Source organism: Ursus americanus, chromosome 14 (genome assembly GCF_024610735.1).
Source record: "Ursus americanus isolate L20-20 chromosome 14, mUrsAme1.1.p, whole genome shotgun sequence".
Lineage (NCBI taxonomy): Eukaryota > Metazoa > Chordata > Mammalia > Carnivora > Ursidae > Ursus > Ursus americanus.
This window is the reverse complement of record NC_142140.1, coordinates 64,464,557-64,489,129: the sequence shown is the minus strand read 5'-3', so window position 1 is coordinate 64,489,129 and position 24,573 is coordinate 64,464,557. Positions and strand designations below refer to the sequence as shown.

Below are 24,573 nucleotides of genomic sequence, written 5' to 3'. Positions count from 1 at the left end.
GTGGAACTCTGCAAAAATGGGAAGTATCTGCAGGATGCATTCTGATCAGTGAGTGGGCAAGGACGGAGTGAATTGATTATCAAGCAACAAGTGTTTGTTAAATGCCTTGTCTGTGCTCAGCTCCCAATTATCCACTTGGACGGCTTCTTGCAGGGGTGGTGTGGGCGAATACAATGCAAATGGCTACATGTTTGCAAAGACCGAATGCTTCCTGAAGTGGAGAGGAGATTGTTAAAGGGGACTTTCCTTGTGGGTTAGAGTCAATTTTCTTTCCTGCTTGAATAGACCTCTCGGAAGGTCCCTTCCAGCTCTGAGAGTCCATGAAACGAGGAGTCGCGACACCAAATGCTCATCACCCACTGTTTGGGAACGCGCCTTCGTATGTAAAGCTGGCGTGGTTTCCTGATGATCAGATCTGTATTATCGGAGGGAGATCTTGGAGTGGGGTAACAGCTTTTTTGTTATTTCAGTCCGAGTCGGATTCCAGAGTAGGCAATGCTCATGCAAGAGGCGTGGGAGAACAGGGTGAGAAGTTAGTCATGCAAAACACATGTGTTTAACGCATGCCGCTCCTTGGGAGCAGCGTGCTGGGCTATGCACGGGGGCACGGAGACCCCGCACTGGAAGGATCTTGTCCTCCCACGTGGCAGCCCCCCCTGATCACTGCTGTTGAATGAAGCTCCTGCCATCTTGCCAGCTCTAGTTAGTGCCTGTCTGCATGGCCAAGGAGACCCTCAGCCCGAAAAGAACTAGCTCCGATAATGGGGGAGAGTGGAAATGATCTTGTGGTCTGGAATAGGGATGGGCTCTGGAACAATATGCTAGAGGGGGTCCTGCCCCCCCCCCCCAGGCATTTACCTTTTAGTGGCCATTGCGGGGACCTAGTGTAGGGGTTTCTGGTGACTAGGGGCGCTTGGGTTGGGGAGGTCGGAGCAGAAGTGGGTTTTTTGGACACAGAGACAAACGCACAAGGGAAGACGATGTGAAGACCCAAGGAGGGTACCATCTGTGAGCCCCAGGCATGACTGAGGTGATGAACTGTGGAATAGACTCTCCCTCATGGCCCTCAGAAGGAACCCACCCTGCCAACCCCGGGATCTCGGACTCCTGGCCCCTGCCAGAACTGGGACACAACACAATTCTGTTGTTTAAGCCCCCTAGCTGGAGGTGTTTTTGGTTGGGGCAGCCCCAGAAAACCAACACACTTCCCAGGTCCCAGCATAACAGGCCACCAGGTGGTGTCGTGTCCTCCATGAGGCCATGGAGAGGTGCCATCTGTTCCCTCTGTTCCTGACACCTGCCTGGCCTGAAGGTAAAGTAGCCCCAGCAGGGGAAAGGTAGCCTGCTTTTCCTGTTGCATTGCCAGCCCCTTGGTGAATGCAGGGCGTGGGCTCCGGCTTAAAATAGCTCCCTGGGTCCCAGAATTCTGGCGGCTCCGAGAGAAGGAGGTACAGAAGAGCTTTTATGTAAGCTGCAGGAAAGAGACCCGTAAAGCAGTTGATTTACAGATACTGTAGATTCTTCTCGCCTCTGTGCTTGAGTATACCAGAGAGGACTGGGCTGGCGGTCACATCCACAGCTCTGTCCCTTTCTGGTCCGGTCAGTCCTTGGCGTATCCCCAGCATCCTCAAGTCTGGATTCCCCATCCCTGCAAGAGCGGGTTAGGCTGGTTTTGAAAGCCCTTTCAAGCTCTGTATGTCCCCCCACCGAGGGACAGACCCCGCTGGCCAGGCAGGTGGTCCCGCTCCCTGCCACCACCCCTCTTCGGTCCCTGATGCCTGCTGGTTGGGGTGCCCCCTCGCTCCCATGGCACAGCTTTGCCTCCAGGTGCGGGGAGAGGTGTCGGTCCACGGTGGTTCTTTCCCAGTGATGGATCAGGGAGGACTCTGTTGCCTCTTTTGACTTTTCCGTGTTCTCCAACCTTTTCTCCTGGGACCTAGATTACTTTTGTAAGTAGGATAAAAATAATTCCTCTGAGATGCAGGAGAGGACGGTTGCTGCTCATTCCCCAGATCTCAGCCTGTCCTCCTGGGTTCCTCCCCTTCTGCTTTCTCAGACGCCCGTTTCCCCTTGTCCTCTCTCTTCTCCTGCGGGAGTCCTCTCGTGGGATCTTGGAGCACTGCTAAGCTTTGGGGTCCCTTTCAGGGCCAAGGTGCACAAATCAGAGCCCTGGTCTCATTTACATGGGGGTGAGGAGCACCCAGGGTGCTGGGCCGTGTGCTGTCTGCCAGGAAGGGAGGAGGGTGCCAGGCTGGGAGTTAAGAAGGAACTCCTCCCTCCTTCTCTTCGCCCCGCCCCCCCATCCTCCCGGTCCCGAGATGAAGACTTCAGTTGCTTTGTGCTGCTGGTATAGAAACGTGATATGTGTTGATGGAGGGGGGCGGCTGGTTACAGGAAGGGGTGCTCAGCGGACAGCAGGGGTAGAGCCTTGGGAAGCGGAACAGAACAGAGCAGGGAGCACACAGCGCTTTGGACACCAGGTCCCCGCCCTACAAAGAGTGCATGCCCGTGAACTCCCACTCCCGTGACCAGATATGCAAATGCCAAATCTTCCTGGCTGACGGACTTTAGAGGCAGAGAGGAGGCCTGAATACGGGTGGTCCTGGTGGTCCTGGGGGATTTCTTCTTTGCTCTCGGAGCATCGGCTGATGCTGGGGGTCACTTTTCTTTTTCTGGATCTCTTGGGCTACATCGACTATAGGCTGCAGTTTTTAACAGCGACACCTGTTTGGTGCCCAGTGGGTGCTTTCAAGTCAGGAAGAATCTGAGGTTGTTTTGATGGTTGCATCTCTAAAAAGAAATTTATTTTTATTTTTCCTTTTTTTTTTTTTTTAATGGCCTTCCCTCCAACACCTGGGGATGGGAGGAGGCGCTGTTGCAGAGAGACTGCTGCCCTTCCTCGGCAACCCCGAGGCTTGTGCATCTCACAGTGGAGTTCCTGGACCAGCAGCATCCACACCATCTGGGAACTTCCTAGAAATGCAGTTTCTCGGGCCCCACCCCGGACCTTCTGATTCAAAAACTCTGGGAGTGGGGTCCTGTGGTCTGAGCTTTCGCCAGCCCTCCAGGTGATGGAGAAGCATTACCATACTTCCAGCCCACCTCAAAGGCTGGCCCTTGTTGGTAGCATTCTAGAATTTTCCATAGTGGGTAAGACTGGCAGGCCTCTTGGCAGAGAGGTTTTTTCCCACCCTGCTCGTGCTGGTTCTCAAAGACTCTTATTTTTCATCAACCCTAGAATGCTACCTATTTCTTCCCCCATTTCATGTGCTCCTCTCTGTCCTGAATGCCCTTCTTGATGTTGGAGAAGAGCTTATTTTGCCTAGAATTTCCGTCCGTGTTTTGCAGTGTTGGTTCCTGATAAGGACCTCCCCACAGAGGGGGCCCTTTATGATTCGGGGGCTGGATGGTCTTCCCTGGGAATCTTGCACGGCTTGGAAGGTGCCTTGGTGGCCGCACCTCAGAGAGAGGGTGGCTTATTTCTATTCCCCAAAATAACTGTGGCTTTCTGACGGCTTCCTCTGTCTTGTGAAAAACAACACTCTCCACGATTTCAAGCATTATTTATAAACGTACAGTCACACCTTTTACTGGAAAGACTTCTAAATTGGGAGTAGCGATGCAGCATGGCTGAAGTTCACAAATGCCAAGTTTCTCAGAAAACAGATCCCAAAGGTGGTGTGCGAATGGAAGGTAGCACGTAGCGGGAAGAGAAGCTTCTGGACAGTTGAGCGGTGTGATTTTTCCATGGAGCGATTATGGGAGTCCTCCTTGGGTTATGTTAAGAAGCTGCCATGCAGCCTGGTCACAGAAGAATATTCTAGAATGTTTCAGAAGAATATTCTGGAATATTCCAGAAGAACATTCCAGGATCTAAGGGCCGTAGGGCTGGCGTTGGCTGTTTACAGGGCAATGCAGTTTGGTGGTTATCTGTGGGCAGGGAGTACTTCTTATAGGAACAGAAGCTTGTGGGGGAAAAAGGGGGCATTTATTAGAAGGGTATAGGACATCTCTTAGAAGCCTCTGCTAAAGGACTGGAAATCAGCTGTTGGTCCAGTTTCTGGGACCTTGGGATGCCTTAGGCCCACTTGTTTCTCTGGGTTTAGTTCATACCTCTTTTTCTCTTTTTTTCTTTAGTAGCCGTTTAGCAGAAACTGGCTGCTAACGGCTGAAGACATCCTCCCAAGTCCTGCTCTGTGCCTCCTCGCTGGTGCAAACAGTAGGGGCCAAGTAGGCACGCCCCAGGTGTGGGTCTGCAAGAAAGACCTCTGGCGTTTGGAGCCTTCTTAGAGAAAGGTCTCGATTAGGTGTAACAAGTAGTTCTGTTTTTTAAAGTGATGTTTTAGGATTCTGATGGGGATTTTTTTATGGAGGGTCCAGTCAGCCTTTAGCTTTTTGGATTCTTCCCTTTTGAGGTCACACTTAAAAAGGCCTTTGCCAGCGAGAAGAGGGGAACATATGCTTCTGGTACTCTCGTGGACTGTTTTATCCCCCCTTAAAATTTTCAAGCCAGAAAAAACTTCATTTCAGAAAATGTGTGAGAAATGGATCGACCTTAATATTTTTTCAGATTGTTGGCCTCATGTTCTCCCAGCATTTGTTGATGGATTCAGCCTTTCTCTGTTGCCCTGAAAAGCCCCGCTTGACCATATGCTAACCTAGTCTGCTTGGGTTATTTCTTGTTTTTCTTTTCTCCTGTCTTTGAATTTATTCCTGCACCAACACGACCCGGTGTTGTCTGTCTTTCGTGGGAAATTATCATGTACTTGGTAAAACATTCAAATGGGCTGTGCTGTGAAAATACAGTTGTTGTACTTTGTTTTTTTTTTTTTTTTTTTTTTTTTTAATTCTAGAGAGAGTGAGTGAGCTCGAGCTGGGAGAGGGGCAGAGGGAGAGAGAGAATCTCGAGGAGACTCCTGCTGAGAGCAGAGCTTGATGCGGGGCTTGATCCCGTGACCCATGAGATCATGACTTGAGCCAAAACCAGGAGTCAGACGCGTCACCGACTGAGCCCCCCGGGCTCCCCACTTTGCTTTGATTTTTAAGAATTAGCCAGCATCGAATACTTCTTGTGTATTCTTCGAGCGATGTTCTGTGCACATACTTTTGATTTAATTTGCTTTCTTTTTTTTTTTTAAGATTTTATTTATTTATTTGACGGAGAGAGAAACAGCCAGCGAGAGAGGGAACACAAGCAGGGGGAGTGGGAGAGGAAGAAGCCGGCTCATAGCGGAGGAGCCTGACGTGGGGCTCGATCCCACAACGCCGGGATCACGCCCTGAGCCGAAGGCAGACGCTTAACTGCTGTGCCACCCAGGCGCCCCTAATTTGCTTTCTAAAATGCATCCGAGAACCTTCTGTGCACGGGTCACTTAGCAGTGTGCGTTGGACAGGCCGTCCACATCAGCACTCCCAGGCCCCGCGTGCAATGCCATCCTGCCAACACAGCGTGGTGCCCCCGGGCATTTACAGCGTTTCTCTGGAGAGTTCCCCCCTCTCGCAAAAGGTGTCCCCAAGCACCTCTTTATACTTACATCGTTGCACACCCGAAACTGTTGTTAGGTCGAAGGGTCTGTGTGTTTGCGATTTTGATCCCTATCTCCGAGCTGCTTTTCCAAGACATTCCCCAACCTGTTTTTCCGGATCCTTGCTAACGAGGGGTTATCAGTCTGATGCTATATGTCCAGTGAGTAAGAAAACAGCGTCTTGTCATCTTAGGTTGGGTTCCTCCAACTTTGGGGGAGGGCGAACATCTTTTCCTCTTGGGTATTTGCCATTGTATTTTTTTAAACTGCCCGTGTATGTTGCCTTTTAGATTGGACTGCTTGCGTAATTTGTAATTCATGCTACGTGAAGGGGCTTGGTGCTGTGTCTGTTCTCCCTAGTCTTTGGGTTTCCGTCTGTTTGTTTTTCTTTTTATCTACACACACACACACACACACACACACACACACACACACTCATTTTTAAAAAAGCAGCCATTGGCCATATAACCGAACTCCGTTCTCACGGTCTCACTTTGACCTGAGTCAGCATTCATTCATCAAACAGCAACTGCTTACTATACGTGGTACCCGAGAGACGGATCCATTGAATTAACAGAGCCCCAGAGTTTTCGGGAAGCAGCTCTGGGAATCTGTATTTTTACCAAGTGGTCCCAATGATCCCGATGAGTAACCAAGTCTGGGAAACAAGATTGGAGCTTTGCCGGGTGCCTGTGCTTGGGTCCCGGGCCCCAAGGGTCTAGGCTTTGGTTTTGTATAAAGTCTCTTTCTTGGGACCCCCCCCCCCCACATTTTCTCCACCATAAGATGGGGGGGTCATAATATCCGCAAGGTGGCAGGTGGCTACCACTGCCTGTTGGCTCCTACAAGACACTTGTTCCTATGTTGCGATCAATGCTTGTTACCCATCAACACAAGTTCAGGGACTCATGGTGTGTTGGCCCAGATCTGTACTCTGTAAGGAGCTCGGTGCCCCAGGGATCGTAAAGGGTTTGAAGGACAGGCTCAGAGAGTTCCAGGCACCCTACTCCCTGTGTCCCCACTAGAATTCCTCTGGCCTCTGCTGGTCCTGCCTCTGGCCACCTTGTTATCCCATTGGTATCACCAGCCTCTGAACTGGCCTTAACAGCCCGTGCCCCGCCTGGATCCCAGGCTTGCTGAAAGGACCCTTGGAGCTGCTGGTAGACCACTGCTAGTGATGTTTCTCCAGTTAACCGAGGGACAGATACCCCTACAGCTCAGAAATGCTAAAGAAAGCATTCGAGGACCCTCTTTCCCCCAGCGCCAGAGAGGGGCCCTTCCCTCCCTCTCCCTTTGGGGGATGTGTTCTAAGGGGTGGACTTGGGATCTCAATGTCTGTCTATGACACCAGTGCCTGAGCTCCTAGGCACATAAGGGCAGCTCTGAGCTGAGGGGTGTTTTAAGCACCAGGGGCAGGTGTACAATCCATTTCTTTCCCTTTCCAGAAGAGCAGAGTCCTGGTGTCACCCCTTCCTCGAGCAGGAGGACTCTCAGTGCTCAGGGGGGTCGCTGAACTGTGTGTGCTGCCTAAGACTCTTAGACCCTGGGAATTGGGGGCCGTTAGCTAGCACCTCCCTGCTTCTGCTCCCACACCCCCAGGCTTGACTCCCGCCATGCAGTTCTGGCTGGTGCTCAGGATGCAGACTCTGGGGTCCAGTGGCCACAGTGAAGTCTTCCCATGCTGCCTGAAAGTAGAGGTGAGGCTCAGTAGCCCTCCTGCTGGTAGATCAGACCTAGGTGAGCCCGCAGAATGTAGTTCTTCTGCTGACAGCCCACAGATGGCTGTTTGCAAAAAGCCTGTGTCTCTGTTTGCTGAGAGGCTGCCTGCTCTGTCCCTGCTGCTGGGGATCTGAGCTGTGTGAACAGGGCTGGGGGTGGTGATGGAAGCCTCATGGAAGGTGGATCCGCGCAAAGCTTCCCAAGTGAGAAGCTGTCCATCCTGGGTGTCACTCCATGGTTCGGGAATTGTCTCTCTGCCCACGGAATCTGAAACCAACATGGAGGGGTCTGGTTCTAGAGCTGAGGGCAGGGGGCCGGGGTCATCGCCTGAGCACTCCCTTCCCTGACCTTTCCTGAGAGAATCCCTGGATCCCAGTGGTGTCCCAGCTCTCGGTGGTGGTGGTGGTGGTGGTGGTGGTCGTGCCATCTTCACCTGGACGGACCCTGCCGCACTCATGCCACGCTCCCTAGCTCCTGCTGCTCCTTCTGGAGGGGGTTCTGGAAGGGCCCAAGCTTGTCCCCATCTCTGGAGGACTGACAGGGTGGATGGGGAGAGAAGCATTCACAGGTGATGCATCTAGGGCCCCAGATGTGCTGAGGGGACATGTGGTGGTTGAGTCCAGGAAGCCTGCTCAGATGCAGGGCCTGGCACAGCGGCCACCACTGGATCTTGCCACGTCTCTGCTTCAAGCCCTGCAGTGGTTGCCCCCACATCGCTGGGCCGCACCCCCAGAGTGGCTGATTCCGGAGCTCTACGCTGCGACCCGAGGCTTTGCATTTCTAGTGATGTTAATGCTGCTGGTCCAGGACCCCGCTGTGAGAGATCCCTCCCACGTTCTATCAGCACTGGGCTGTGTGATCGTGGGTTCTCCCTGCTCTATAGGCACACACATTTTGGGGGGGAAGTCAGTCCCATGGCGTGAGCAGCCCTGTGCAGGGAACTTTGGCCCCTTCCCTCATCCATGTGAGTGAGACATCTTGCAAGTGGCTCCTCCAGCCCCACTCAAGCCTTAAGATTGAGACACAGCCCCAGCTAAGACCCTGACTGTGACCTCACAGGAGAGCCTGAGCCGGAACCACCCCACTGAGCGCTCCTGGATTCCTGACCCTCTGGAACTGGGTGACATAAATGCTTGTTGATTCAAGCTGCTGGGTTTGGGGTGATTTCTGAGGCAGCAAGAGATACTTAGTACTTTCCGAACTTGACTCAAATGTGCCTTGCTCCGGGAGGCCTTCCTTGGCCACCCTTTCTAAGATTACATCCCTTTCGAATACTATTTTTTATTCCCCTTCCCTACTTTATTCTTTGGCAGGTACCTCCAGCTAACCTGATCTGTTTTAATTACTTATTTACCTTCCTTCTGGCGTGACTCCCTTCACTGCCATCAGACGTTTTTAAATTTTCACTCATGGAAAATTTTATGTGTTGGTATTTCCAAACTAGACAGGAGAGCATCGTGAGTACTAGAACGAAAGCCGAAGGAGGAGGATGTTTGATCCGTTCTGTTTCCTGCAGTGTCCGCAGGGCACAGAATACTGCCGGACGCAGAGTAGGCCTTCGAGTACAGTGCTGTTATATTCAGTAATAGAATTTATTATGTTATATCAAATATTGACCATGTCGCAAATGTTTCTGATATTTATGTGAAATTAATGTAACAGTACTTTTGATTTTGAGGATGATTCTCACGCAGAGAGTGGTGTGCAGACTAAACCAGCAGTGTTTTGCCACAGCTCCCGGAGCCCCAGCACAGAGCTCGGGGTGTTGGTGTCACTGGCCCATGGGGGCGGGGGGGGGGGGGTCCCTGCTGGCAGATTGAGTCACAGGTCTGCTGCTTCTCACCAAGGCCTCAGCTGCTTCCTTTAGAAAATGGAAATGGGGGATGCCTGGGGGGCTCAGTTGGTGAAGCGTCTGCCTTCGGCTCAGGTCATGATCCCAGGGTCCCGGGATCAAGCCCCGCGTTGGGCTCCCTGCTCATTGGGGAGTCTGCTTTTCCCTCTCCCCCTCCCCATGGCTTGTGTTCTCTTTCTGAAATAAATAAATAAAATCTTAAAAGAAAATGGAAATGATAGCACCCATTACATAGTGATTTTGGGACCACTGAAGGAGATGCCCAGTGCGGGGGGCTTGGGGTAGACCAGGCGTGAATGCATGTTCAGAGAGCAGTGGTTCGTTTCCTGCAGAGAGCCTGTGGTCAGAGGTCAGGTTTCATTTAATTATAAGACAGGGCTGGGAATGTCCTGTCGCCAGAGACCCCTCATTGCTGTGACTGCAAAGCCAGGAGCAGAGGAGACACTGGGACATGGGAGGGAATCAGAGCGTCTGTTGCCGAGTTCCCCAAGGGAGAGATGAGCGCGACCCTCTGGGCGCAACCTGGGCTCTGTGGGGTGCTGCAGCTATCCTTGGTGGAGGCCGGCCTCATTGTAGAGTCTGCGTCTGCCGGCCTAGCTGAACCAAGGCGCGGGGATGGGGATGTCCCCTGATTCTTCTGGGACCCGCCTTCCTGGTTGGGGTGCAGGATGTGGCCAAGGTCTTCTCCAGAGACCATTTCCATTTTCTTTTAAGATTTTATTTATTTATTTGAGAAAGAGAGCACGAGCCATGGGGAGGGGCAGAGGGAGAGGGAGAAGCAGATTGCCCGCTGAGCAGGCGGGTGGGTGGGGGGGACTAGCTTCCAGGGCAGGAGGGGCAGGGGCTGGAGAAGGGAACAGGAGGGCTGCTATCGGGCTAGGGAAAACGGAGCACAGCCCAGCAGACCCTCCTGGTGAGGAAAATGGGAAGAGAAGCCATGGTTGGGGCCACCCCCAAAGAAGGGAAGGGAAGAGACAGGAAGTAGTGGAGAGGAGAGATGAAGAAGCACAATTAGAAAGATTAAGAAGGAAGAATTTTTTTTTTTAGAAGGAAAGGAGAAGGGGACTGCAGGAATCTCAGAGCCCAGCCGGGACCCAAAGGGGCCCAATTCCCTTCTAGCCAGTACCTCTGGTAATTTCACCTGGTAGCCACCGGGGGCAGCAGAGAGCCACCACACAGCAAAGGATGGGGACCAATCAAGAATGGGAGTGCGTGGGGGGCAGTGCAGGGAGGAGGGGGTGGTGAGGGGGTGGTGGGTGGGTGGGTGGGACAGGGAGGGGAAGGGCTAACACATTGCCCAAGGCAAATCACCAGGACCTATGGCTGAGATCCAGGGGGTCCTTGTGGCTTTCCCACTGGAATGGATGCGGCTATTTCTAAGGCAAGGAGGATGTAGTCTTAACAGGGGCAGTGAAGCCCAGAAGTAACCGTGTGAAGTTAGTAACTGCTGCCTCACTTCCTGTTGTATTATTAGCATTATTATTATGGTCATTATTATTTAAAGGAGGGGCCCTCTGGGCTTTGAAGCCCAGGCTTTCATCTCCGTCTGTCTTTCCACTATACTTTCTCCAAGAGTTTTATTCTCCAAGGCAGTCATTGCTGTCCACTGATGGGGAAATTACAAATCTCTGGCCCAGAGCGTCGATGGCTAGGAGAGCAACCTCCCTGGGCCGGTTCGATCCACGGGCCGGTTGATCTGTGTGGCTCTTCTCGTTTCAGTGGCGGAGGTCTGGACGAGTTAGGGTTGCCATTGGGGAAAAACATGTTTTCATGGAGTGAGCTGGATACACAGTGTCTCCAAGAACACGTCTCACTTCTTCCACTCTAACCTTGCCGCGCCCCCCTCAGCCTTTGGGGGCATGCCTGGCAACGCCTCTCATCCTGGGAGCCTGGGTGTTTCTGGAACCACCTGAAACCCCAGGGGTAGAACCCACGGTCCATCAGGCCCCGAGCTGCTGTTTCAGCTTTGCTCTGTCGAGGAGCCTGGCGTGCTGGAAACAGATTAGGGAATCTTTTATTGGAAAAGGCCTAGAAATGGCTTCCTCCCTGTGGGTGGTGTGGTCATCTGGGGTGATGTTTCCTGCTGCTGGTGAGGTCACTCAGCCAGCGTCCCCGTGGCTCGCTCCAGACGTCCGCCCGGCCTGGCCTGGCTGCCTTCCAGCCTCAGGCTGGCCATGGCTCTGTGTTTTGGGTTAGCCAGAGGTGGCCTGGATGAGGAGGTGGGCTGGGCTGGATCCTTCAGGCTGTTCTCTTGCGCTCATCAGTTCGGCCTGAGAGTTGTGGTTCTTGTGGGAAGGAGGGGCTCCAGCTTCTGGAGGACCTGTGAGTGACCCCGGCCAGCCAGTGCGGCGGAAGGGGCCTTCTTGACGACAAGCCTGCATCTTCCTGTGCCCCCTGGGCACACGATGCCGCCCTGGCTCCTCTACTCTGTCGTTAGGATTCGCAGTGGGGAGATGAAGGGGACCCACGGGGCAGCTGAACCACACCACTGTCCCCCCACCCCGTGGTGCGAGTCACCTCTCCCCGCAGCCCTCTGGTGTTACTCCATCTGCCCCCGGGAGTCACTGTGGTGTGCTTTTCTTTGGACCCATGAGTGCAGCTCCTGTCCACATAGAATTCGATTTCATCTTGACCGAAGAGAGCTGGCGCGCCCTCATCGACCCTGCGTATCGGCAGCCCAGCTGACCTAGGAGCGTTTGCCGTCCTGCTCCCAGCCGACTTTCCCAGGCTCCCATGGGTCCGAAGGGGCTGCCGGGTCTTCTCTGAAATCAGGGCGGTGACATCAGCCAGCAAAGGGGTGGAGGCAGCAGCACAGAGTGGACATTTCTGTGGGGACCTTTTCCGAGAGTTGACCGTTGGGCAAGGCAGCTCCCTTTGGCCACAGGCAGTGCCCCGAGAGGGACTCAGCTGGGAGCCTCTGCCGCCGGAGACACATGGGTGGTACACTAGGGCGCTGACTCTAGAAAGTTTGGGCATTTGGCAGCAGGGGAGAAATGCAGTCTGGGAAGGCTGCATGGTGGAAGAGGCATTTTAGTTGAGACGTGACTAAGGAATAAGATTCTGCCCTGCAGGGATGGGGTGGGGGTGAGGGAACGACTCATGTTCCAGCAAATGTGCTGGAGTGAAGTGAGTGGGAAGTTAATCTGGACAGACAGACAGGGACAGGGGCTGTGAGATTTGGATGGTTATTCTGTGTGCTGGGTGGGGGAGGAGTCAGCCAAGAATTGTCCTTGTGTGTATGTGTGTGTGTGTGTGTGTGTGTGTGTGACCTGTAGCTCAGGGCTGGGGGGGGGTGAGCCCCCCCCGCCCCTCCTCCCACAGGAAGCCACTCAGCCTGTTCTTCTGGTCAATCCTAGACCTGAAGGGACTATAATCCCCTCCCCCACCCCGGGAGCCATAAGCTCCTTAAACCCAAATAATGGGTTTAAGGTTTTAAGACCCCTGATGAAAGTTGGAGGGCAGGAGTGTTAGGGCCAAAAAGACCAGTTTGAGCCCAACCCTTTCGTTTTGGATGAAGAATCAGAGGACCAGAGAGGTGGTGTGACTCGCTCAGGGCTGCACAGCAGCTGACAGGCAGAGCTGAGGCAGGAACCCAATTCTCTTGAATGCTGATTGAGAGAAGCCACTGAAAAGCTGTGCTTGGTTTTGTCTTGAGTATCTGAGACCATCGCGATTTTAGTAATAGAGTTTTTGATTAAATAATGGGATGTCCACGTAATGGACCAACTAAAAATAACTTTATATGGGCATTTGGCACGAATACAGTGATTGCCTTGAGTGGATGCCGTTATTGATCTCCTTTTACAGAGGAGGAAACCAAGGAGCCAGGAAGACAGATAGCTTGGCCCAGGTTCCGCAGGTCACCGCTGTTAAGACCAGTTAACCGCTGTGCGCTCCAGCCGCTTACAGGGTTTGGGAAGATACAAGAGTTGATACATGGAAAGGAAATCCAGTAGGTTTTTTTTTTTTATTTTAAAGATGTATATGTGCCTCGAAAATATATCGCTGAAGATACCAAAGTGTTGATAGTAAAGATTTCTGAGCCATGGGACTATGGATGCTTCTTCTTTTTCTTTTCCTTTCTTTTCTTTTTTCTTTTCTTTTCTTTTCTTTTCTTTTCTTTTCTTTTCTTTTCTTTTCTTTTCTTCTTTCTTTTCCTTTCCCTTCCTTTCCCTCCCTTTCCTTTTCTTTCTTTCTTTCTTTCTTTCTTTCTTTCTTTCTTTCTTTCTTTCTTTCTTTCCTTCCTCATTCATTCATTCATTCATTCATTCATTCATTCATTCATTTTAAAGATTTTATGTATTTGAGAGAGTGAGTGAGCACGGGCAGGAGCAGAGGGAGAGGCAGACTCCCCGCAGAGCAGGGAGCCCGATGTGGGACTCGATCCCAGGACCCTGAGATCATGACCTGAGCCGAAGGCAGACGCTTCACTGAGCCCCCCAGGCGCCCCACGTGCAGCTCCTTTCTCTGTGTTTTTCTACACTGTCTAATTGTATAGAGTGAGGAAGGATTGTTTTTATCACCGGATAACTTTGTAAGAAGTCTCTGCTCGCAGGGGTGACATGGCTAACACCGCGTTCGGGGGGCGAGCCCACAGCTCCCGTCTTAGCTGTACTCCTGGCTGGCCGGTGTAGGTGGGCATCTGGGGAGGGAGACGAGGCCAGTCTAACGCAGCCATTGTAGGCCTGTAGAGCTGGGTAGGACTTGGGAAATCACCCCTATTTGACAGAGAACCCCACCCACCCCCCTTGTCTCTGTATAGACCCCAGACCAGGGCTCCTTCCTCTGGCTTGGGGGTTTCAGGTGGCAGTGGGCATGTGGGAGAAATGCCCAGGTGGCAGCTGGGGTTCAGGGGCACGAGGCAGACGTGGAGGGTGTGAGTTGTCAGCCTTGGGGGATTGGAGGGGCAGTGGGGGATGTTTCCAAGGATCCCAGCCAGAAGGCCACCTCCGGCTCGCAGCTGTGTGGAGAAGGGTCTCCAGTAAAGAGAAACTGTGTTGTCATGGGAGGCGTGGGAGGGGGATGATGTGGGAGCAGAAAGCCAGCTTCTGCTTCCTGGGGGTTGGGCAGGGAGGTGGCCGGCTGGGTCTCTCTGTTCTCCAGCTCTGCTCTGTGACCCTCTGAGGTTGTGCCCTATGAGCGTCTCAAAGTGACTGTGTTTCTTTCTTTGACCAGAGACCACCTGGGAACGTCCCAGCAGTTCTTCTGGGATTCCAGCCAGCCCTGGCCCTCACAGGAGCTCTCTGCCTCCAACAGGTACTGTGCACTCACTACTTCGGGGCAACTGGGAGGGACCATACACCTACCTTCCTTGGAAAGGCCAAGACTCTGGGGTCTGGGTTCTGGAACCTGGCTGGGGATCTTACTGACCAAACCCAGGCAGGGAGCAGTTTAGAGGATTAGGAGGGTGGGCTCTCCCTGGCAATGTTGGCAGCAACCTGATGGCTCACCCCTCACTCCCTCTCGGGTCCTTAGGGAGGGAGGACGGCTGGGTGAGGTGAGTCATCAGGGCTGTGCCCTGTCTGCTGGTGTGGGTACCCAAAGTGGGGGCAGAACTGCTCTGCATATTCTGGAGCGCATCAAAAAGTAAAAGTTAAAGGAGGCAGATTTTTATGGGGCAGCTTTCGAATAGAATGTTCTAGAAGGCACTTGGGATTTGTTGTCAGGGTGTGAGTTCTCCATCTGCCAAGGCAATCAAGCGGAAGTGGTTGAGGTCGACATTCCTATTGTAGTTGGGGGTTTTGTTCTGAGACGCCAGGAGGCAGGATGATTTAGAGCCCTTTACCCATCGGTCCGGATCCCAGCCCTCAGAACCCCGCCCCCCAGTCGGTTGTGGCTCTCCCACACTAGACTGTGCCCTCCCCAAGGGCGTACACTCTGTCTCCCCTTGTCTTCTCTGGAATCCTCCATCCACAGACATGGGCTGGCTTGTGTTGAGGGAACTCACCAATGTCTCCACAATCGCGGGGGGCATGAACCCCATTTGTTGGTTTTTGGACTTTACTCATCAACCAGACGGCAAAGCCCAGACGTCGTGGTTCTAGTGTCGGCCTGGAATTTAAATGTTGGCCCCTTCGAAAATGTGGCAGCCTGGTGTAGCCGGACTGAGATGGGAGGCACGCGGGAGGGGAGAGGCGAGCAGGGGAGGGGAGAAGCAGCAGCTTACCTGGAGGGCGGTGAGGGCCTGCACAACCTTCACGGGGCCCCAGGTCATCGGAGGTCTACGGACCTTACCTCGCCCATCACAGGTGACCAAGGGAAGAGCTGACATAATGACCGAATGAGGGGTTCGTGAATGCGTGAGCGCACGTGTGCAGACAGGTGTCGGAAGGGCGAGCGAGACTTTTAACCCTTCGATCCAAGGAAGGGTCTCGAGTGCAAAGAGTCTTTAGACGTTCTCTACCACTGATACATTGGGAACTTAAAGTATATTATACGATACATCTCATGTAAAGCTGTATGATCAAAGTATATCATCTCGGGACATGAGAATTGCCGGAGCAGAATTCAGAAAGCAACATGGTAGGAAAATAGAGCTCTGGAGAATTAGCCGAGGCACGGGAGAGGGGGCGAGCAGGTGTTCTAGGCTTTTTAAATGTTTTTTTTTTTTTTTAAAGATTTTATTTATTTATTCGACAGGATAGAGACAGCCGGCGAGAGAGGGAACACAAGCAGGGGGAGTGGGAGAGGAAGAAGCAGGCTCCTAGCGGAGGAGCCTGATGTGGGGCTCAATCCCACACCGCCGGGATCACGCCCTGAGCCGAAGGCAGATGCTTAACTGCTGTGCCACCCAGGCGCCCCCGTTTTTGTTTTTTTTTAACAATAGAGATGCCCTCGTGAATAAAGGGAGGTGTGGCCCTCTATCCCAGCCGGGCTCGGGGCCAGCCAGACGCCAGAAAGAAAAAAACCCAGCTGTCGCTTCGGGGCCGGAGTGGTTGGTGTGCGGGGCAGGGCAGGACAGGACAGCAGCGCAGGCTGGGGGAGGCCTGGGCATGGGCAGGTGTCAGGTGTGAGCTGCCCCGGCCTGTCGTGGCCTGTGCCACATTGACGGGCTGGTGGGGCTGGTGGAGCTGGGTGAGGAACTTGCCCTTTGCGTCAGTGGGGTCACCTCGCCAAAGCCTGCTCTCCCTGGCGCGGTCCCCATCAGCAGCCTGTCCTCCCTGTGCTGTGTGGGGGCCGTCCCCCAGAATGGGGACTGGGAGGAGCTGGATCGGGCCCAGTGAGACAGTTTCCTGCCTTCCCCTGACCGGCACAACCGGACACCTGTCCACCGAGCACTGAGCTGGGTGCTGGGGCTCTGAGGGGGGCCGAGAAGGGTGGGGAGATGGGCAAAGAGGGTCAGACCCACTGATGAGAATTGTCAAGAGGGCCACGGCGGTAGATGGAGCGTGTGGTCGCCGACGTGCCCTCCCCTGCCCCCAGCCGAAGGGGGCTGGGACCCCTGTTCTGAGCGTGCGGGGATCCAGGGCTGGCAGGTTCTCTGCCAGAAAGGGCTTTGGAGCCACGCACAGCTGGAAGTTCCGCCTCGTCTTGGGCCCTTGGGAGATGCGGCGGGGCGTCAGCGCTCTGATGAAGACCGTGTTTCATTCAGTGCTTCCTCCCTCCCTTGTGTTTGTCCGCGGCATCTGTACCCGCTAGTTAGGTTTTCCTGCCCCTGGTACAGTGGTTCTCACCCCGGGGGTGATTTGGCCAGGGATGCATGGCCCAGGGCAGCACTGCACCCCCCCCCCCCGAAGGGTTATCCAGCCCCACGTGTCGGGACTGCCGGGGTTGAGGAGCTCTGTCCCCGGGTGACTCAGAATGTTCAGCTCCTTTCAAGGGACGGGTGACAGACGGCGGCCCATCGAAATGAGAAGCAGCAGCACAATCTGCAGAAGCCTCGTTCACTGGCTCAGAGATCCACCTTTTGTGGATTCCGTGGAAGTCAGATGCACCCCGCAGTCAGCGTGTACCCCTCGTTCAAGGAGAGGCCCCTTTGTTTTCTTCCCTCGAGGTACTGAACGTCAGGGTGCCTCTCCCAGTCGTGGTGTATTAGATTGAGATTAGAAATGATGGCTGGTCAGACTGGGGCCTCGGGCACCCCGGCACCCCGCGTCTCCTCGCCGGGCCTCGTTGGACCCATTGACACAGCGCGAGGGCCTGGAGGGAGGCTGTGGCCCAGGTCCTGTCCGGCCCTACGTGGATCACGATTCCTGATTCTCTCCACCCTGGGACATATGTCCCCTCTGTGTCCACGCTCAGGGAGGGAAGGGAAGAGACCTACCGGTGAGGCTGTAGGAGCCTCCGTGATGTTTTGACATCTTCTTTTCTAGCTTTTGAACAAAACCTCTTTGCTAAAGAATGAAATAGGAGCCACGTGGGCCCCTATGTCTACGGGGTACGCTAGGTTTTTTTCTGGATACTCTCATTCAGTTTTACAGGCAGCTTTCAGGAGATGAAAGACTCTCCGGGGACGTGAGGTTGCTGGAGCTTAACCATCCCCCATCCTCCACGCTCCTGGGGTTGTCGACTCCCCTCCTGGGGACCACTCCGAGCCCCCCGATCTCAGCCCCTCTTGTTGTGTTCATGCTTCTGCAAATGCAGCAGTGGTGGGGATTGCAAACCTTTCCTTCAGAGACTGTGCCGATGCTGTTCTCAGTGCCGGGGATCGTGCCACAGACAAGCCACACTTGTGTGGTCCCTGCTCCCAGGAACCCACATTCCAGCGGGGGGCTTGGGCAAACAAGTAAATGTGAAATATGTCAGATTGCCCTTGCGTGTTTAATGCCCAAGGCATTAAAGTAGGACAGTGGGACAGAGTGGGACTAGGGAGTCAGGGACGGCCCCAGGGAGAAGATGGGTATGTGTGTGGGGCAGTGGTGAAGTATTCTGGGCCCGGAACAGCAAGTGCAAAGGCCCTGGGGCAGGAGGGACATTGGCATGTTGGAGAACACAAAGCCAGGCCAGTGGGGCTGGAGGGTGGGGGACAAGGGGGAGAGTGGTAGGTGATGAGGGGAGAGCAGTCCGCAGGGACAGAAACTCCTGGGTCCCCCAGGCTACAGGAAGGTGGTGGGATTTCATCCTGAGCAGGGTGGTTGGAAGTGAGGGTTACAGCGACAAGCAGTGGAGGTGTCTGGTCTTCATGAGACACCGACTTCTCAAAGCAGCCAGGCCGTCCTTGGCTGTGTCAGGATTGCTCTTGGTTAACAGTGATGGGCGTTGCACTGGGGGATGTGGCGGGGTAGGGGGTGAGAGTAGCGTGGAAAACTCAGTCACATCCATCGACCACAGATATCCTGTGTGGTCGTTTCTGAAAAAGAACATGGAAAAGCAGGTCAGGAAGAATATCCGCAGAAACCCCAAACGAACCCAGCCAAGGCCAGCCCAGTCAGCCTCCCCTTCGTGGAGGCAGAGGGGTGAAGAGGTCCGTGGGGCTCTTTAACTCTTGAGTTGTGGCTGTGTGAGCCTGCGGAGAGGGCTTGAACAGCCACCTGTGGACTGCGGCTGCTTTTTCTTCTTAGTGCAGGTCAGTCAAACGCTGGAAACAAAGCCCAGCCCGGTGACCAGCTGGGGAGTGAGATCTGGGAGCACGCCCAGTGCCCCCCACCAAGGGGATTCTGCTCTTTGAATGTCGGGTGCCGCTTAGAGGCTTAGTGCTGGGCTGGGGACTTTTCCTCCACCTCCTCCTTTAAGACCACCTGCGTCGGGAGCCGGGTTTATCCCACGGCTTTACTGGAGGCGTTTCACGCCAGGTTTTCTGGGTGAGGTCTGCGTGAGTAGTAAAGTTTAAACCCAAACAGAATAGCAAAGGCTCTATTCAGTAACTGCTGCGAATATTAAATGTGATCCTTGGGCTGGTTTAACATGCAGTGTGGACGCAGTGATTTATGGGCAGAGTGAGAAACAAGGTTCTGGGAGTTTCGAGGATGCGTCACTGGGGAAAATGAAGGATGCTGCCAAGCAGCGTGGTCCAGTCGAACTTTCTGGGGTAACAGAAATGGTGCCATATCTACGCTGTCCACGGCGGTAGCGTCAGGCACGTGGCTAGTGGACACGTGAAATGTGTGCAGTGCAGCTGAGGAACTGAATTCTTAATTTTACTTTCCTTAATATATGTTTTTTAAATTTTGGAGTAATTTTAGGTTTACAGAAGAATTACAAAGCCAGTCCAGAGAGTTCCTATACACCGTGGCCTCAGTTTCCCCGACGATTAATATCCTATGTAACTGGGGTGTGCTTGTCAAAAGTAAGAAATGAATGTCGTATGTCACCGTTAACTAAATTTTATGTGGACGTCCCCAGTGTTTCCACTACTGTCCTCTTTCTGTTCTGGGATCCAATCCTGGATACCAGATGGCATTTATATTTTATCTAAATTTAATTGGTTAGAGGGGCTCCTGGGTGACTCAGTTGGTGAAGCGTCTGCCTTTGGCTCAGGTCATGATCTCGGGGTCGTGGGTTCGAGCCCCGCATCGGGCTCTCTGCTCAGTGGGAGTCTGCTTCTCCCTCCCACTCTCTCTCTGTGCTCTCTGTCTCGCTCAATTATATAAATAAATAAAATCTTTAAAAAAATAATTAAATTTAATTGGTTAGAATTTACATAGCTGCCTATGGCTCGTGGCCTATCTCATCAGCCGGGTCAGGTATGGAGAGGGAATTCCTTTCTGAGCTTCTGGGCCTGGGAAGTGCATTGAGCTTTGGTCTGTGCCTTTTGTAAAGGCTGGAGGAAATCCCGTCTCTTACTTACGGAGTCGCCCTGCTGGTGAGGGGGTGGGAGTTGTCAGGAAACCTGGGTTTGCATTCTGGCTTTGCCCGGCCTGCGGGCTTGGGCCCCCTGAGGGATCATCCTTAGGTGAAGGGCCTGTCTCCAGATGACAGGGGAGTGAGCAAGGGATCTCCCTTGCAGATCGGGGAGGGTCTGCCAGCCAGTTAGGACGAGTGCGTGTCAACAGACAGCTCTGCTTCCCCTGAGCAGAGGCCCCTGGGCAGGGGGCTCACCCACACCCACACCCTCTCCAGATCAGAAAACCCTAAAGCGGACCTCCCCGGGTCCTGCAGAGTTAGCAAGTGACCAGGCCCGGAGCTGTTTCCGTGGCCCTCAGCTGGACCTCACCACTGACGTCAGGGAAGGCCGGGGGCCAGGACACCTCCCACGGGAAGGGGGCTCACGTGTTCCTTACCGCGTTCTTGTCAGCTCAGGCCCCAGAGGACCTCACCGAAACCTGTTTAACCATCGACGCCCTGGACAGTAGCCACAGGCTTTCAATCGTGCACAGCAGATGTATGGTGGGTTCTATTTTGGGGAATACGGTTTACATTTTAGACAATCAGGGAAGACCATAAAGACCAGGTGGCCAGACAGATGTTTCCAGACTGGCAGATTATAATGTAACGCTGGTCCCCCAAACAGAGCGAGTGCGTAGACGCAACTTTCCTTGACCACACGGGGTGTGGTGAGGGCGTGAGGCAGGGATTGTGCCCATGGTCCCATCAGAGGTGCTAAGCACAACGCTGGCCCCAGTGTGTGGTTCACTCGACTTCAAAACCCACCTCCTTACAGCCACAGCTGTTCCCAAAGTGGGTTCCGTGGCATTCTTGCGTTTCTGCCCCAAATGGGCTCTGCATGCATGTAAATGTGGGAATACCACACACGGTGTTGCCTTGTTTGAGGCTTGCCGAGCACATCGGCATATGGGAATACTTATTTTATAGGGCTTCGCAGATGTTGCGTTGGTTTTCTGCAGATGGAAGGTTTGTGGTAACCCCGCAATGAGCAAGAATGTCAGCGCCATGTTTTCTAGCAGCGTTTGCTCGCTTCACGTCTCTGTGTCATGTTTGGGTCATGCTCTTCGATGTTTCAGGCTTTTTCATTCTGATTATATTTATGATGCTGACCTGCTCTGTGATCAGTGATCTTTGATGTTACTACTGTAATGGTGTGGGGACAACCACAAGCCGTGTACCTACAGGGCAATGAACTTCACTGATAAATGTTGTATGTGTTGTGACTGCTCCGCCGACCAGCTATTCCCCCATCTCTCCCTCTCCTTGGCCTCCCTGTTCCCTCATATTGAAATGAGGCCAGTTAATAATAACCCTACAGTGGCCGCTAAGTGTTCAAGGGAAAGGAAGAGTCACGTGTCTCTCACTTTAACTCAAAAGCTAGAAATGGTGATGCTTAGTGAGGAAGGCGTGTTGAAAGCCGAGATTGGCCGAAAGCTTGGCCTCTTGCACCAAAGTGAGCCAAGCTGTGAACGCAGAGGAAAAGTTCTGGAAGGAAATTAAATGGCTACTCCGGTGAACACACGAATGATAGTAAAGAGAACCAGGCTTCTTGCTGATGTGGAGAGAATCTCCGTGGTCTGGGTAGAAGATCAGACCAGCCCCAACGTTCCGTTGAGCCAACAGCCTAACCCAGAGCAAGGCCCTAATGCTCAGCAGTTCTGTGAAGGCCGAGAGAGGTGAGGAAGCCACAGAAGGAAAGTCTGAAGCTAGCAAAGGTGGGTTCCGGAGGTTTAGGGAAAGAAGCCGTCCCCATGGCATAAATGTTCAAGGTCAAGCAGCGAGTGCTGACGTAGAGCCTGCAGCAAGTTCTCCAGAAGATCGAGCTAAGATCACTAGTGAAGGTGGCTACACTCAGCAACAGATCTTCCGCGGAGAGGAAACAGCCTTCTGTTGGAAGAAGACGCCACCTGGAACTTCCATAGCTGGAGAGGAGAAGTCAACGCCCGGCTTCAAAACTTCAAAGAACAGGCAGACTCTCTTGCTAGGGGCTCACGCAACCGTGACTTTAAGTTGAAGCCAGTGCTCGTTGGCCATTCTGAGAATCCCAGGCCCTTCAGAATGCTGCGAAGTCTGCTCTGCCTGTGCTCTGTCCGTGGAACCACAAAGCCTGCGCGACAGCACGTCCCTCTATGACACAGTTTACTGAAGAAGCCCACTGTAGAGACCCCCTGCTCAGAAACAAGGATTCTTGTCAAAATATGGCTGCCTGTTGACCATGCACCTGGTCTCCGCAGAGCTCTGGTGGAGATGGGCAGTGACATGCATGTTGTTCGCAGGCCTGACAACGCGGCGATCATCTGCCCCCCGTGGGTCAAGGACCTTCGAGTTTTATTATTTAAGAAATCTGCTTTGTGAGGCTCTAGCTGCCACAGAGAGTGACTCTTCTGATGGATCTGGGCAAGGTACATTGGAACCTTCTGGAAAGGATTCACCATTCTAGATGCCTTTCAGGACATTGGTGATTCAAGGGAAGAAGTGAAAATATCCACACGAGCAGGAGTTTGGAGGAAGTCGATGCCAGTGCTCAAGGATGACTCTGAGGGATCAAGACTCGAGTGGAGGAGGTCCGTGCAGATGCAGCAGAAAGAGCGAGACCTAGAATCAGAAGAGGAGCCAGGAGGTGGGACTGAATGTCTGCAAACTCACAATCAAACTTGGAGAGATGAGGAGTTGTTTCTTATGGATGAGCAAAGAACATGGTTTCTTGAGATGGAATGTTCTCCTGGTGAAGATGCTTTGAAGATCGTTGAAACGACAACAAGGGATTGAGAATATTCCCTGAGCTTAGTCGGTAAAGCCACAGCACGTTTTGAGAAGACGGGCTCCGATTCTGAAAGAAGTTCTCCTGTGGGTCAAATGCTATCAAACAGCGTCGCGGGCTACAGAGAAATCACTAACGAAAGGAAGAGTCCATTGATGCAGCAAATTTCACTGTTGTCGTATTTTAAGAAATTGCCACTGTCACCCCAGCCTTCAGCAGCCATCAACACTGAGGCAAGACCCTCCACCAGCAAAAAGAGGAGGACCGGCTGAAAGCTCAGATGACGGCTAATGGTTTGTTTTGTTTTGTTTTTAGCCATCAAGCATTTTTAAATTAAGTATGTACATTGGTTTTTTTTTTTAGACATAATGTTATTGCAGACTTTAGTGTAAACATAACTTTTATGTGCGCTGAGAAATTAAAACACTCATTCGACTCTCCTTGTTGAGATGTTCGCTTTATTGCATTGGTCCGGAACCCAACCAGTCTCTGAAGTGTGCCTGTATAAAAAGGCCTCCTGTAATAAAGAAGTTTATATCTGAATAAAGGGGGCACTTGTCCCAAAGTCTTTGGATCATAAGACTCTACCCTTTACCTTCAGTGCTTCACACTTAGAACAAGCATCCTGCCGGTTTGGTATCTTGTATCGCACGCCTGGGAAACTCTGTGTTCCGCCATGTTGAATGTGTGAATTGGAGGAGGGGGTGGGTCTTAGGAACAAGGCCTTGGGGCCCCTGGGTTTCTTCTTGAGCTTGAGAAAAGAAGCTACGTGTTTATTCCAGAAAGAAGGGAGATTGGGGCCAGACCTAAAGGCGGCAGAAAGGGGGCTGTCTCCAGGGCTGATTTTCTTGTTTGAAAGAGTAAGTCTACTCTTTGGGGTCTTTCAAGGAAAGAAACGTGGACAGTGGGGCGTGGAGGTTGGAGCTTTCTCTACTGGGGGCCTGGAGGGGAAGCAGAGCTCCTGGGAGTGTGAATTCTGGATAGCAGACGTTGCTGGCTCTTCTCTGTTGCTTGGCCTCTCTCGACAACTCTTGCTACGCCCCTATTCTGTTTTTATTATCCTCTCCCTCTGCTTCCTGAAGGCCTCCTTTCCCTTTCTACCCAAATACCTGCACCCTCCTCTCATGACTCATCTCACAAGCCCTCTCCCCGTTTAACTGCCCACAAAGAGGAATGAAATGTGTGCATGTGTGTTTATATTTGTGTTTGAAATTATGAAAGTTACTACGTAAGAGCTTTCTATTCCCTTTTTCTTATCTTAAAAACAGCTGAATTTGGCATTTTACTTTTTTTTTTTTTGTATTCCCAGACTGAATTATGTTCCTTATGGTTATGATCAGCCCTTGACCAGTTTTATTGTAATCCCCCCCCCACCCCCTGGAGGTTTCAGAAGCACCCACTTCTGGCCTTCCTTGTTTTTCATCTAACCCCTGGTAAGCTGAGAGCCCAGAGAACTGGAAATAATCAGGGACGCTTATGGGTGAGCCATAACTGTTCAGATCTCCACCGATCACTTTTCTGAGTGTGCCTGGGACTGGTAGAGTGAAACACAGCAAGACAAGGGCGGGGAGAGCTGCTGGACGGGGAGAAATGGTTGGATGGGAAATTATCTTTTCTTTCCCAGTAATTGTTTTGACATGGAAAGTAATTAGCCAGCAGCTGACAGCTCAGAACTGAAGTGAGAACAAGAGAACGGATTAGGGGCACAATGCCCCTGCATTGGCAGTTCCTGGCTGCCCATTCGTGTGGTGGGCAGGGCGCCTGGGGGATGCTGGAAGCAAAGACAGATAGCGGTGTACTGAGGGTGAGCTTTGACATGCTGTGAGGGGAGGAGGTGGGTGTCCGAAGGAGCTGGGGACAGCCATGGTGTGTACAGGGACTCAGTGTCATCAAAGGTAGTGACTGCTTCCAAGCTAAGACCTGCTCTGGTAAGAATTGACCTATTTCATGGA

At 52.8% G+C, this 24,573-nt stretch overlaps 1 protein-coding gene across 5 annotated transcripts in view; it reads left to right on the top strand.

Moving 5' to 3' along the window:
- The window catches only part of GAS7 (growth arrest specific 7), a 200,048-nt gene that overhangs the window by 126,878 nt on the left and 48,597 nt on the right, over positions 1-24,573 (top strand). For all 5 annotated transcript variants that reach the window (XM_045797240.2, XM_045797244.2, XM_045797242.2 and 2 more), the window contains exon 3: positions 14,272-14,352. In XM_045797240.2, the coding sequence (XP_045653196.1) occupies positions 14,272-14,352 (81 nt within the window). The remainder of the gene's footprint in view (positions 1-14,271; positions 14,353-24,573) is intronic.